The sequence below is a fragment of the Chrysochloris asiatica genome, unplaced genomic scaffold (assembly GCF_000296735.1).
Source record: "Chrysochloris asiatica unplaced genomic scaffold, ChrAsi1.0 scaffold00160, whole genome shotgun sequence".
Taxonomy (NCBI): domain Eukaryota; kingdom Metazoa; phylum Chordata; class Mammalia; order Afrosoricida; family Chrysochloridae; genus Chrysochloris; species Chrysochloris asiatica.
In genome coordinates, this window is record NW_006408678.1 from 801271 (window position 1) to 814437 (window position 13167).

Sequence of the window (13167 nt, forward strand, 5' to 3'; positions counted from 1 at the left end):
AATGACTGTCTTTTGGAAAGTCTATTGTGTTCTAGCCTCCATTGTTGAAAATGTTATCACTTCCATTTTCTTAATACTTCAACATTTAAATAAGAAGCAAGCATTTCTGACTACCACCATAAAAACACATCTGGTATTTTTTGGGTCTTCTTCCGAGTTGCTCCATACACATATGTATATACACACACACACTACACCTTTCTTTCTTATTTCTATACTGTATTTGAGGATTAAAGTCTGAATCCTCGGGTTTGATACACACAGGTACATTAAATCTAAGGCATACAGGTTGCTGAATTTGAACTTTTCGCTTTATGTAATTTTGCAATAGCTTTTCATGTTTCTGAATGTAATATTGAACTGTAATCCCTAGTTAGAGTTTGTTGAAAGGTATTTTGCTAAAGTATCCTAGGAGATTTTGTTTGCTTTAGTCAGCTTATCTAAGTAGTCTCACTGGAAATGATAATGCTGTTTGTCTATCCTGTATATTTAGGCATTTGCAAGATTCTTTTTTGGTAAATTACAGGATACGAAGTAATGCCTATTCTTTTTCCTAGGAATAATAATGGTTGGGGTTATTGTTGGATCCAAGAAGACGGGGATAAATCCTGACAATGTTGCCACGCCCATTGCTGCCAGTTTTGGGGACCTTATAACTCTTGCCATCTTAGCTTGGATAAGTCAGGGTTTGTACTCTTGTCTTGGTAAGTTGGTTTGAAAATAAACATAGTGTGTTATTCAGAGTCTCTCTTTAAAAATCGTATTTTATTGTGCTTTAGGTGAATGTCTGTATATCAAATTAGGTTCCCATGTAACAGTTTTCATACCAATTAGTCCCTGACATTGGTTCCATTTTATCATGTGTCATCATTCTCATTCAACCTGTGCTGGTTGTGCTCTCAGTTCCCTAGTCCTATCCTTCTCATCTCCACTTTAGATCAAATGTTAACCCTTTGGTGTCATACAGATGATTTTTTAAAGGAGCTCACTACCCACTGATGACATTCCTTCTTTTATGAGCCAACCAGTTATCTAGCTAAAATGTGACCTCCCGGGATCTTTTTGTTTGTTAACGTTTCGAGTATATATCTCAGGCCAATAGTCTCAGGGAATTTGTAGAGTCCAGCAGGCCAGTAAGTCTGGACTTTTTAAGGATTTGAGTTCTGTTCTACCTTGATCTCCACTTCTTTCAGGATCCATCTATTGAGACTCTGCTCAGAATGGTCTGTGGTATAGCCAGGCATCATCTAGGTCTTCTGTATTAGGGAGGATGAGACTGTGCCTGTGTAGACTTTCTTCTCTGAGATTTTGGTTTTCTACACTCTCTTTTGTTTTGGATAAGAAGAAGCCAATAGTTATAGGTGAGACCAAAAGTAATTGTTGAAAAAACTTTATACATGTATATACAAAAACTAACTAGAATCAATGATTATTTTGATGCATAATTTCTGGGAGGCTGAAGACATATTTATCTTTGTGAAGATAAGTCATTCCTTGGACTGTGTCCAACTGCACTTGGACAGAAGCTGCCTTTTGGGTAGGAATTCTGGGCCCACAAGGAAGTCTAAAGGGGCTATGTTGTTGCTGCCGTTGGTGTTAGCTGACTCCAAGTGGGCCCCGGTTCCTGGCCACTCTCTGCATTACAGAAGGGAAAGCTGCCAGACCCTGCTCCACCCTGTGACCGTTTGCAGATCAGACTGCTGTGACTTTGACATCACCAGGCCTTTCTTCCTGAGAGTCTCTAAGTCACTATTGCTGCAGCAAACCCGTGAGTCTGTGGTGGCCTTTACCTATCTTAGTACTGTTAGTGAGGCTGCTTATAATAATTGTTAGTGCCATGTGTTAGACACAGCTCTGTGTGTGGTTCTCATATATATTGTTTCTAATCTTCACAATAACTACACGATAAGGATTTTCATGTCTAATTTCAAAGGAGAGAACTGAGGCTAATAGAGGTGACATATGTTACTCAAGTTTGCACAGGTAATAAGGTTGACCCCAGCTAGGAGTCAAACCAGACAGGCTTCAATCTACAGTGTTCTGAAATGTCTGTTTTATTATTGTCATTGAACACAAGGTCATGGTGGTACTGTTGGTTGTGTGTTGTTAAGTGCCGTCAAATCAGTGCTGACTCATAACAGCCCTACATAGGGTTTCAGAGGAGTGGCTGCTGGGGTTGAGCCACCGACCTTGTGGTTCGCAATCCAGTGCTTTTCCGACAGCACCACACTAGGACACCCAATACTTGGGTGGTACAAATGGTTAAACACTCAACTACTAGCCAAAATGTTGGCACTTTGACCACACCCAGTTGGAGTCCTTGTGTGGCACTGCAGGTTAATGTGTTGGACTGTAAGTTTGGTTTGAACCACAGGGTCAGCGGTTCAAGTTAACCAGCCTCTCCTTGGAAACCCTGTACAGGGTCGCTGTGAGTCGGAACTGATTCAAAGACACTTAGCAACAATAACAACAGTTTGGAAGACAGGTCTGGTGGTGTAGTTCTGAGTGGTCAGCCTTGAAAACCCAGTGGAACAGTTCTACTGTGTCCCAGGTGGGTTACCATGTGTCATGTGTCCCAGCCGACTCAATGGTGGCTAACAATAGAACGCTACAGCATCGTGATACTGGAAATGTAGTGGCTTTTATTCTTAGCAGAAATCTACTGCACTGAGTAGCCTCATAGCAATTTTAAAAAAGAAAAAAAAAATCCCTGTAAAAATTTGGGGTATATATTCCTGAACATAGTGACAGACTACTTATAGACACTAATGAACTATTTTAATACAGATTTGTCATCTGGGACTTTTATCAGTGGTAAAGTTAGCACTGAGTTAGCGCTCAAAGTTGGCTGTGGTTATATATATTTAAATTTCAAGGAATTAAAAAGTAAACAGAAGCTCACAGTATACAAGAGGAAAAATATCTTATAAGGCAAGCCCAAAGCAAAAATCTATTCACATATTTTCACACATTGTGTACACATGTATGGTATGTTGTGCCGTCAAGACGGATCTGACTCATAGTGACCCTGTATATGGTTTCTGAGGAGCCGCTTGAGTGTGTGAATCACCGACTCTGCTGACCCACCGGTTCAAACCGACCTTGCAGTCTTGTGCTTATCCTACAGCAACACACCGTGATCAAAATATAGTATTGTTATTGTTGTTAAGTGCCATTAAGTGAGGAGCGGCTGGTGAGCTAGAACTGCTGACCTTGCTGTTCAAACTGACCTTGCAGTCCAGCACATTATCCTGTAGTGCTGCACCAGGACTCAAAATAAATCTAAAGTATATTTTTAAGGAGTAAGATTCTCATATATATGTTCCTGAACTTGATTAATCAACACATGGCAATGATTTTCTACTGCTTTGGGAGATATCAAGGAAAGGTTTATTTAATATGAAATGGTTTTAAGTTATTTAATGACTGGCATAAAAAGAATATATAATAAAACTTGATATATGTGGTCATTTAGTAGATAAATATGTATCTACTTAAAGTAATATGTAAGATAGTAAATGACCAAAGGCTTAAATGTAAAACTTTGTTCTCTTAGGTCTTGGCTTTTTGTTGTTGTGGTAGAACATACAGAAATGATAGATTTTCAAGTATATTACCATCTCTCCCACTCAAAAAAAAAAACAAAAAAACAACCCATAGAAAAGGATAGTTCTTTAATGTTATTAGAGTGATAGAAAACCTTAGCTCGATTCTACTTTATATTATTGAGGTGAGTTTTTTGTAATACGGTGCCTCACATGTTGCTGCAATTTAAATAGCAGTGGGGGCACTCATGAAGGACAGGTTTCAACAGAGATTCCAGACTAAGACAAACTAAGAAGGAGGGTCTGCCAGGTGATCTAATTCTAAAATATTTGGCCAGTAAAATTTTTACAAGTACTATTATCTGATACAGTGCCAGAAGATGAACCCAAAGGGGGCAGAGTTGCCTCCTGAAACTAGAGTGAACCTGAATGAAGTAGATGGAGAAAACCTTTCAGGACCTTCCTTTGCTGAAGTGGCACTACTTAGAATGAGAGAAGAAATAGCTGCAAACATCCATTTGTAATTAAAACATGGAGTCTCTAAAATATGAATGGAGGAAAACTGGAAGTTGTCAAAATGAAGCAGAATGCTTGAAGATAGCTATCCTAAGCCTTGAACTGAAATGGACTGGTATTGGCCATTTTGTCAGTCAGTCATGTTCTGCAGTTCCAAGAATAACAAATTGAAGAGAAACAGTGTATTAACTGTCAAAAAGAACATTTCAAAATCGATTCTGAAGTATATTGCTGTCAGTGATAATATATCCTCATGCCTACAAATCAGACCAGTTAATATGACTATTATGACAGTTGTTATAATGATATAGACTACTATGAGATTCCAGGAGATAAATCAACTATTTAGAAAAAGAATGTGTGTTGACTTTATATGAGTTTTATTTTTTAATAATGCAAGTAATAGATAAGCTCTACTTGTAAAAGACTTAATCGAATGTGCTGCCATGTAAAACTTATTTTGAAAGTTATATAGGTGATTCATTGGCATGTTAACTAGATCAAGAAATTAAAAAGGGACATGGAGTAATACCATCACAGACTAGAATTTTTAAAAATCAGTTTATTACTAAACATTACTTAGATTCTTCTAAGCCTTTGTGTTCTGAAAGTTGGCTCAAAGTAATTCAAGGTGAACTCCAGAAAATAAAATCATTTACATTTGATCTGTTCTCATTTATTCCCCTAAAAGGATACTTTTAAAGGGGCTTCTTAATGCTTTCATGTTAGTGTGACATTGGTGGGGCTTGTGTTTACAGAAGCTTAGTAGAGTGTATGTATTATGGTCACTAGGGGGCCTCATAAGATCAGTAGTTGTGTGAGTGTTAAAATTGGTCTTCTGAATACAAAGATTAGAAACAGCCACATTTAAATTCCAAGACCCCATTCATCATATTGAGAAGCCTAGCTCTTAGAAACAAAGTTTTAATTCCTGAACTATATTGGAAACACTTAGCAGTCTTTAGAGATAAAAAGACTTTGTGTCAGATATAGATTTTGGCTATAAATAGAGAACATCTATTAGACAGTTCTCAAAGAATTTTGCAGTGAGAAGAGTCTACTTAACTCCTCACTTAGAAATTTTGGTATTCTGAATTGACTTTGTATCGGGGCTTTGAAGTGGTTCAAACCGGTTCAGTCATGGCTAATGCAGTGAAATCAGAACAAACCTGAATTTGTAAAATGTGAGTGTACGGGGACCATACGCAGGACAGGATAAATTATAGGTCACCACCCTGAAATAGGAGACTTGGGAGAGGCATAGTGAACCCTTTTAGGAGGCTGATGCTAGAGATTGGATTATTTCCAGCTCTTTGGAAAGCGACGCATTCAAGTGGCACGGTTGACTGCCATCTTTGAGCGGGGCACTATTGTTTCCGACTGCTGATCAAGAGCTTTGATAACTGAGCAATGTGCATGCAGCCCTTGTTCTCTAAGAGGAAGATTAAGTTTCCACAGGATGTTGACCCATAATTTTTTCCACTACAGTTATTGTTCTGATAACACCCACATTTTACAAGTCTGAGTTCATTCCAGTGCTACTTTGCTGACCATGACTGGACTGGGAAGAAAAGCAGTTTGAAGACCTGCTTTGAGCAGCCCCCTTCAGGTCCTGCTAGTTTTGATACACGTACTAACATAGACTCATTCTACATTCATTCTTTGTGCTCCCTCTCTTTTGGTCTTGATAAAATCCATTGACTTACCTGATGTTGTGGTTCAAAAAATCTTTACAGTTCTTTTTTTTTTTTTTTTTTTGTCTCTTCCTGTACATGAATTTTTCCAGATTTTTGATATCTGGAGAGTCCTGGAGTCAAAGTAACTCCTATTTGTGATCTGAAGTAAATATGGAATTTTTCTCCTTTGGTTTTCTGCTTCTAGAACCCAAAAATAATAAAACAAACAAGTATAGAGCTTTGTTTATTTCTATTTATTTTTTTGCAGTCACCCTCAACCAGTTGCTGTTGAGTACATTCCAAAGCATGAAATGTGTCAGGTAGAAGTGTTCCGTAGGATTTTCAGTCTACGATTTTTGGGGGGCAGTCCATTGTCAGACCTTTCTTCTGAGGTGCATCTGGGTATCTTCAACCGCCAATTTTTTTTTCGTAGTTGAGCACATGTATTGTGCAATTACCACCCATTACTGTTGCTTAGTGAGCAAAGTTAACAAAATGTTAGCCTGGAATTTGGTGCCTAGACTTGGCAGAAACTTAACTTTGCCAGATCCCTTGTGTTCTTGCCTTTCTTGTACCGTTTCCTCCAGCCAAACTCAGTTATTAATGATTCTTTCATGTCATCTGTGATTTCCTTAGTCTTTCTTAGGTCATAGATTTCCCCTAACCCTTAGGTGATCTTTTTCTCTTGTGACTATCTAAAGCACTTCTCCTATGATACTGTTTATAGCTGGCCAGTCATGTATAGCTTTCTGTGTAAAAGTGGTAGGTGCTGCCTTCTGCTACCAAGTTATTAGCTTCTTGAGGACACAACAAGTCTTTATTTTATTGATTTAATATTTGTGGTAGTACCTTGTATTGTTGTTGAGTGTCCTCGGGTTGGTTCCGACCCATAGTGATTCTGTTTAGGGTTTCTGAGGAGCGACTGATAAGTTTGAACCACCAACCTTGCACTTCAACTGACCATGCAGTCGTATGCTTACCCTACAGTGCCACACCAAGGCTCCAAATGAAGCAATAGATCCCACTGAGAATGACCAAACAAAAAATCTAGTAGAATTTGAAACACTATCTCTAGAGAGGCAGTCCATGTTTCTATGACGTAATGACCCATTTCTGACCCATAGAGACCCTATAGAGCAGAGTAGGACTATCCCCTAGGGTTTCCCACGATGAAAGCTCTACAAGCAGACTGCAAGGGTTTCCTGCTGCAGAGCAATTGGTGGGTTAGAACTGCTGACCTTTCAGTTAGACTCAGTGCTGTAGCCATTGTGCCACCAGGGTTCCTATGAGTCTTAGTGAGGTTAGACAATCTCCACCTTTGCCACTCCACAGGCCATAGAATACAGAACTATGTTATATAGAACCTCAAATTTGTTTAGTGAATAATTTTGACTATTTAACTATAAACTTATTAATCTAAATAGAAACACTATTTATTACTTAATTAGTTTAATCAGTTAACTACAAAATTTTGACCTGATACGACCTTAAGTGGAAGAAAACAGTCTTTTCAAAAGATACTAAGTTGATATATTTACCCCAAACTTTCTTTTCCAGAAATGCTGAAAAAATATATTGTAATCTTTAAAAGCTATTAAAAGGATCTAAAGTTGGGCTGGTGCCCTGGTGTGGCTCTGTAGGATAAGCACTGGGCCGCAAAGACAGCTTTAACTGCAAGGTCAGCAGTTCAAACCCACCAACTGCTCCTTGGAAACCTTATATTTGGTCTTTATGAGTTAGAACCGACTTGATAGCACTAACAACAGCAAAGTTGGTCTAGCCTAACTCTAGTACAAGCATGTTTGTTACCATTTCTTTTCTCTTCTTTGCTAATTTTTTTTAAAGGATTTAAAAACCAAACCAAAAAAAACCCTCCTTTTGAGTATTTTTAAGTATAGTTCTTGTAGACCTTAAAGCAAAACCAAACATAAAGCGAACCTGTTGCTGTCAAGTTGATTGTGACTCATATTGTTGTTAAGGTACCATCAAGTCAATTCTGACTCATAGCAAATAGGGTTTCTGAGAAGCAGCTGATGGATTTGAACCACCGACCTTGTGATCCAGTGCTTATCCTACAATGCCACATCAGTGCCTCATGGTCACCTTACAGTACAGACTTGCACTGCCCCGTAGCATTTCTAAAGGTGTAAATCATTGCGGAAACAGAGCACCACATCTTTCTGCCATGGAGTGACTACTGGGTTTGAACGGGCAAGCTTTCAATTTGCAGCTGAGCACTTAACCACTGTGTCAGCAGAGTTCCTCATTCTTGTATACACATGTTTATTGATTTGAAAAAACATCAACTTTTCTCTTTTTAGGCATGATCTGAGAAGTAAAATGTTGATTGATTTCTCATTCTTCCAAGGTAACTTTAAAAAGATGGCCTGTTGGCACAGTAAGAGCAATAGCAGCCAGCCTTGGGTTACTTTGGGCCCCTGGAGACAAACAGGGATGCTGCCTGGTTATTTGCAGCACATTCTAGACAATTACTGCTTTGATGTGGTGCTGTGGGGAGAATCTAAATGTGTCTTGACTGCCACTCTGCTCTAGAGAATTTCAAGCACTGCCCTATCTTAGTTTAGAAGGACTCCGGGCATTCGGATGGTTATTATGAAAGCCATTGAGGAAGTTGCCCACACCTTGCAGTGCCCATTGCTTTTTTTGTTCACATGGAAACAGCTGATATATAAACTCATCCGATTCAGCTACGTATGTAAGAAGAACTTGGGCTAAGAATAATGACTACTATTAACAGAATTATATAGCAATAGTTGGAAAATGTCAGCAATCTAGAAAGAGGCGAAAGAACTGTGAATCAGAAAAGATGGCAGTTAAGTTTGGCAGTTATGTGAAATCATAGCAATTTATGCCACTTTAGGGGGAGGAGTCAACAAGAAGAGCTTGAAACAGGAATGTCTTCCAAAGTGGGCCGGACAGCCCTGGGCTGGTTCTTACTAGGAGAACCCCCTGAATAGACTTAAGGGGAGGTGGGAGAAAAAAAAAAAAGGAGAAAAAGGCCAAAAAACAAAATCTTGAGTTACATCATGAAGTGCAACAGTAACATCTTGAAATTTATCAGGCAGCTTTAATGGCAAGTCTCACTCATATTTTGCTACTTTTTTTGTGGGGTTTTTTGGCAATTATAGATTTTAGTGTCTAGTATGGTTTTTTTTGTTTTGTTTTCAGCCCCCCTTTAATCTTGAGGGTGCTCTTTTCTTGCCTTACCCAACAAGAGACAGCAATTGTGATCATACAGCCAAGCTATAATCACACCCTATAAATTCCACCATCTGGGCAAGAACCAATACCAACTGCTAGACACCAGAGTAGCGTAAACAACTACCACCTGCTAAAACCACTCTGCACAGTAAGAGAAGTGAAAAGAGAAGCCTGTCTCCTGATCACATCTATCAGGAGGCAATTGGAGAGTGCTTAATACACCAACATTCAGTCATCTAATTATTACAAATACACCACCACCACGATGCCTAAAAAAAAAAAAACAAACAGGAAATTTCTGCTTACATGCAGAAACAAGACAGAGTAGCTGAAACAAATGAGCAAGAGCTCGACCTGGAATTTGCTATGGAAAGAGTGCAGACTTCGGAACTGCCCGATAAGGGATTCAGGAGAATGATACTAAGGTGCATCCAAATGTTCCACAGACAGGTCAAAGAAAGTAAGAAGTCAGAAACAACCAATAAGATAGTTAAAGCATTCATTAGAAACAATTCAAAACCTACAAAAAGAGGTCCAGACAATCAATACTAAAACATCAGAAATTCATGCCACTTTCACTGTTAATTCTTACTTTCCCATTGTTGTTGCTATTGTTAAGCACTGCCAGGTCAATTTCAACTCATGGTGACCCATGTGACAGCGTAGAATGGTTTCATAGGGTTTTCTTGATGGCAGTCTTATGGAAGCAGATCATCAGGTCTTTCTCCTTCAGAGTCACTGGGTGAGTTCAAATCACCAACCTTTTGATTCACAGCCGAGCTCTTAACCATTTGTGCCAACAGGTTGCCTTTATTTCCCCATAGTCTGCCTTTTGGAAGTACCCTGGAAGTAGATTGCCAGCCCTCCTGGAATCAGTGCTAACAGTCACGCATACTTATTAGATGAAAATTCTGAGAGGTTTCTATCTGAGGAGGCTTCAAAAAGTTCATGGAAAGATCTCATTATCTTTTCATTCCATTTCTCCACTAACTTTTTAACCCTCCTTGAACACTTGCATTAGTTTCCTATTACTGCTGTAAAAATAACTGCAAACATAATGGCTTTTGAACAACAGATTTTTTTTTCACTTATGGTTCTGGCTGCTAGAAGTCCGAAATGACTCGTACAGGACTAAAATCAAGGTGTTGACAGGCCTGGTTCCTCTGGAGGTCACTGGGAAAATCCATTCCCGGGGAGAATTCTCCTTCCTGTGGCTGCTGACATTCCTTGGCATGTGCCCACACCTCTCCATATCTGCTCCCGTGGTCACATGGCTTTCTCCTCTTCTGGAATTATCTCCTTTTGCCTCCCTCTTATAAGAGTGCAGTGCAGGTAGGGTAAGCACTGCACTTCTAACCTCAAGGTCAGTGCTTCAAACCCACCAGCTGCTCCTTGGAAACCCTATGCAGGTCCTCTTTGAGTCAGAACTGACTCTATGGCACTTAAAAACAACAGCAAGATTACATTTAGGGCACACCCAGAAAATCCATCACAAAAACCCTTACCTTAACCACGTCTGCCAAGTCCTTTTTACCATGGAAGGTAACAAAGAGCCGGGTCAGGATGTGGAGATCATTGAGGACCGTTAGGATATGGCCAGGAATGAGTACAAACTGTTCATTTAACCAGGATCTTTTAGTGTGTTTCACTTAGAAGGAAAAGGCTGTTTTTGATTTTGATCTTAATGCAAAAGTCATTGTTGGATTTCAATTAACAACTTTTTCTTGCTGATTGTGTCCTGAGTTGTTCCCTAAGAGTAGCGCTTTAATTTTATGACATCTAGAAAACATTACTATATCCTTAAAGGAGACATGCTAATAGCATCTTTTCTTTCTCCATGTGATTTTTCCTAGCTATCAGAATTGCATTAGAAATTAGTGACGGAGAAAGGTACAAAGGTCTGATAAAATTACACACGTGGTTCAGTTTGGTGAGAGAGGGCATGTTTGTTTCGTTCAGGAAATTGGAATAGAAAACATTCACAATAAATCATTTTGGAAAATGTTGTTCTTTCATGGTTTTCCAATTCATTTAAAAAAAACTTAATTAAGGAGAACATTTTATATTTGGAGACAATTTCAGGCTTACAAAATAGTTGCAGAACTAAAAATAGTACAAAGAACAGCTTTGCTCAGATTTCCTTGCTCAGATTTATCTACTTTCCATATTTTACCCCACTTGCTTTATTTTTTATTCTCTCTTTGTTTCTATATATGTAAGCATATATATATGACCTGAAGGAACCCTGGTGGCATTGTGGGTTAGTTAAGCATTGTATTGCTAACCACAAGGTCAGCAGTTCAAACCCACCAGCTGCTCTGTAGGAGAATAATGAGGTGGTCTGCTCCTGTAAAGATTGGCAGTGTGGGCAGCCCTATATAGGGTCCCTGTGAATCAGAATCGACTCTATCACAGTGAGTTTGGTTTGGGGGTTTTTATGATATTGAAGATTTTTGAGAATACAACCCCCTTTTTTCTTTTACTGTTGAAATCCTTTTGAATTGGGATATAAGCCATAGACCATATAATTCACCCTTTTAAAGTGTACAATCCAGTGCTCATGTCAATTAAAGTGTTTTCAAGGTCCATACATGTAGTAACACGGATCGTTACTTCATTCCTTTGGATGAGCAGATACTCCATTGTGTTGGCATACCACAGTTTGTTGGTGCGTTCATCAGATGTTGAGTATTCAGGTTGCTTTTACTTTTTGTTATTAGAAATAATGCTGCTGTAAACATTTGTGGACAAGTGTTGCCCTGGACGTATGCTGTAAGTCCCCTGGATATATACCTAAGAGCAGAGCTGTCGGATGATAAGTTCACTCTGTGTTCAAGTTTTTTGAGAAACTCCCCACTCTTCATTTTCAGTTTGTTTCCTCAGAAAAGTATTCCCATGTTTGAAAATTCAGGGCAGAATTCTGTTTCCAACACCAGTTGTTCTTCCAGAGATTTTACTGTTGAAAATCCATGTCGTTAATGTACAGCAGATTTGCGTAATGCAAAGTGTTCAAGAACCAGGATGACACTTTGAGCACTAAGGTGCATGTGACCCAAGCCATGTTATTTTCAGTAGCCTACTATACATGTGAAAATTGGACAACAAATTAGGAGAACCATAGAAAAATTGATGCATTTTAGTTATAATGTTGAAGAAGAATATGAAAAGTACCGTGGGCTGTCAGAAGAACAAACAAATCTGTGTTGGATGAAGTACAGCCAGAATTCTGCCTAGAAACCTAGATGATGAGACTTACTTCATCTTTCATACTTCAATCATATTAGCCAGAGAGATTAGTCCGTGGAGAACATCAGCATAAAAAAAGGAGGACCCCCAGTGAGATGGATTGGCACAGTGGCAGCAGCAATGGGCTCAAGCAGAACAGCTATTGTAAGGATGGCACAGGACCAGGCAGTGTTTTGTTCTGTTGTGCATATAGGGTCGCTGTAAGTTGGAACTGACTCGATGACACCTAACAGCAACAACAGTGCACACCCTTGAATTGTGCTCTCTTGGCCTGAGTGTGAAAAACTCGGGTGATCTACCCTCGAAGGGCAATTCATTTCATTTGTTTCACTGGATTTGAATGCTTGTTGTTTTTCCAGTCTGGTACTATGAAATGATTGTTGGCAATTTAGTTGTTTTAAGAGGTAAGAATCCTCAAGTGAAGTGTTATTTATTCTCATCTGTTATTTATCCTCATCTAATGGTCTAGAAATGAGAACTGGGAATCTACCAAAGGTTTTTTCAGCTTTTAAAGTATTATGGAAAAAAATGACACTAATTGTAGCATTAGTCATATTCCTTTTAGTGGAAGAAAATATTAAAATGACTTTTGTTAGCATTATTTTGAAGATGTGATGGCAAGTCCAGATAAAGCAGTAAGGATGAAATGTGTTTAGATATTATTTTAATATTTATAGCAATTGTTTCATCTTATCTGATAGGAGGAAATGAGAAAAAAACAAAACAAAACAAAAAAACAAATGAGTTTCATCGTGTTCAAACATCTTTAGTCATAGCTGAGACGATACTAAAGAGCTAAAGGAATACAAAATTCAGTAAACGATTAAAGTCTGGGTAGGGAGTGGAGAATTTTTGTGAGGTGTTCTAATAATTTAGTAACGTTTGACTGAAGTCTAAGGCTGTAGGCTACAAGAACTGTGAGATCAGCTTTGTTTTTATGTTATGAGGTCCCTACTCAGTAT

General features: G+C 38.7%; 1 protein-coding gene across 1 annotated transcript in view; it reads left to right on the top strand.

The window, feature by feature from the left end:
- The window catches only part of SLC41A2 (solute carrier family 41 (magnesium transporter), member 2), a 124484-nt gene that overhangs the window by 34685 nt on the left and 76632 nt on the right, over positions 1–13167 (top strand). The window contains exon 5 of the mRNA XM_006871077.1: positions 558–704. Within this exon, the coding sequence (XP_006871139.1) occupies positions 558–704 (147 nt within the window). The remainder of the gene's footprint in view (positions 1–557; positions 705–13167) is intronic.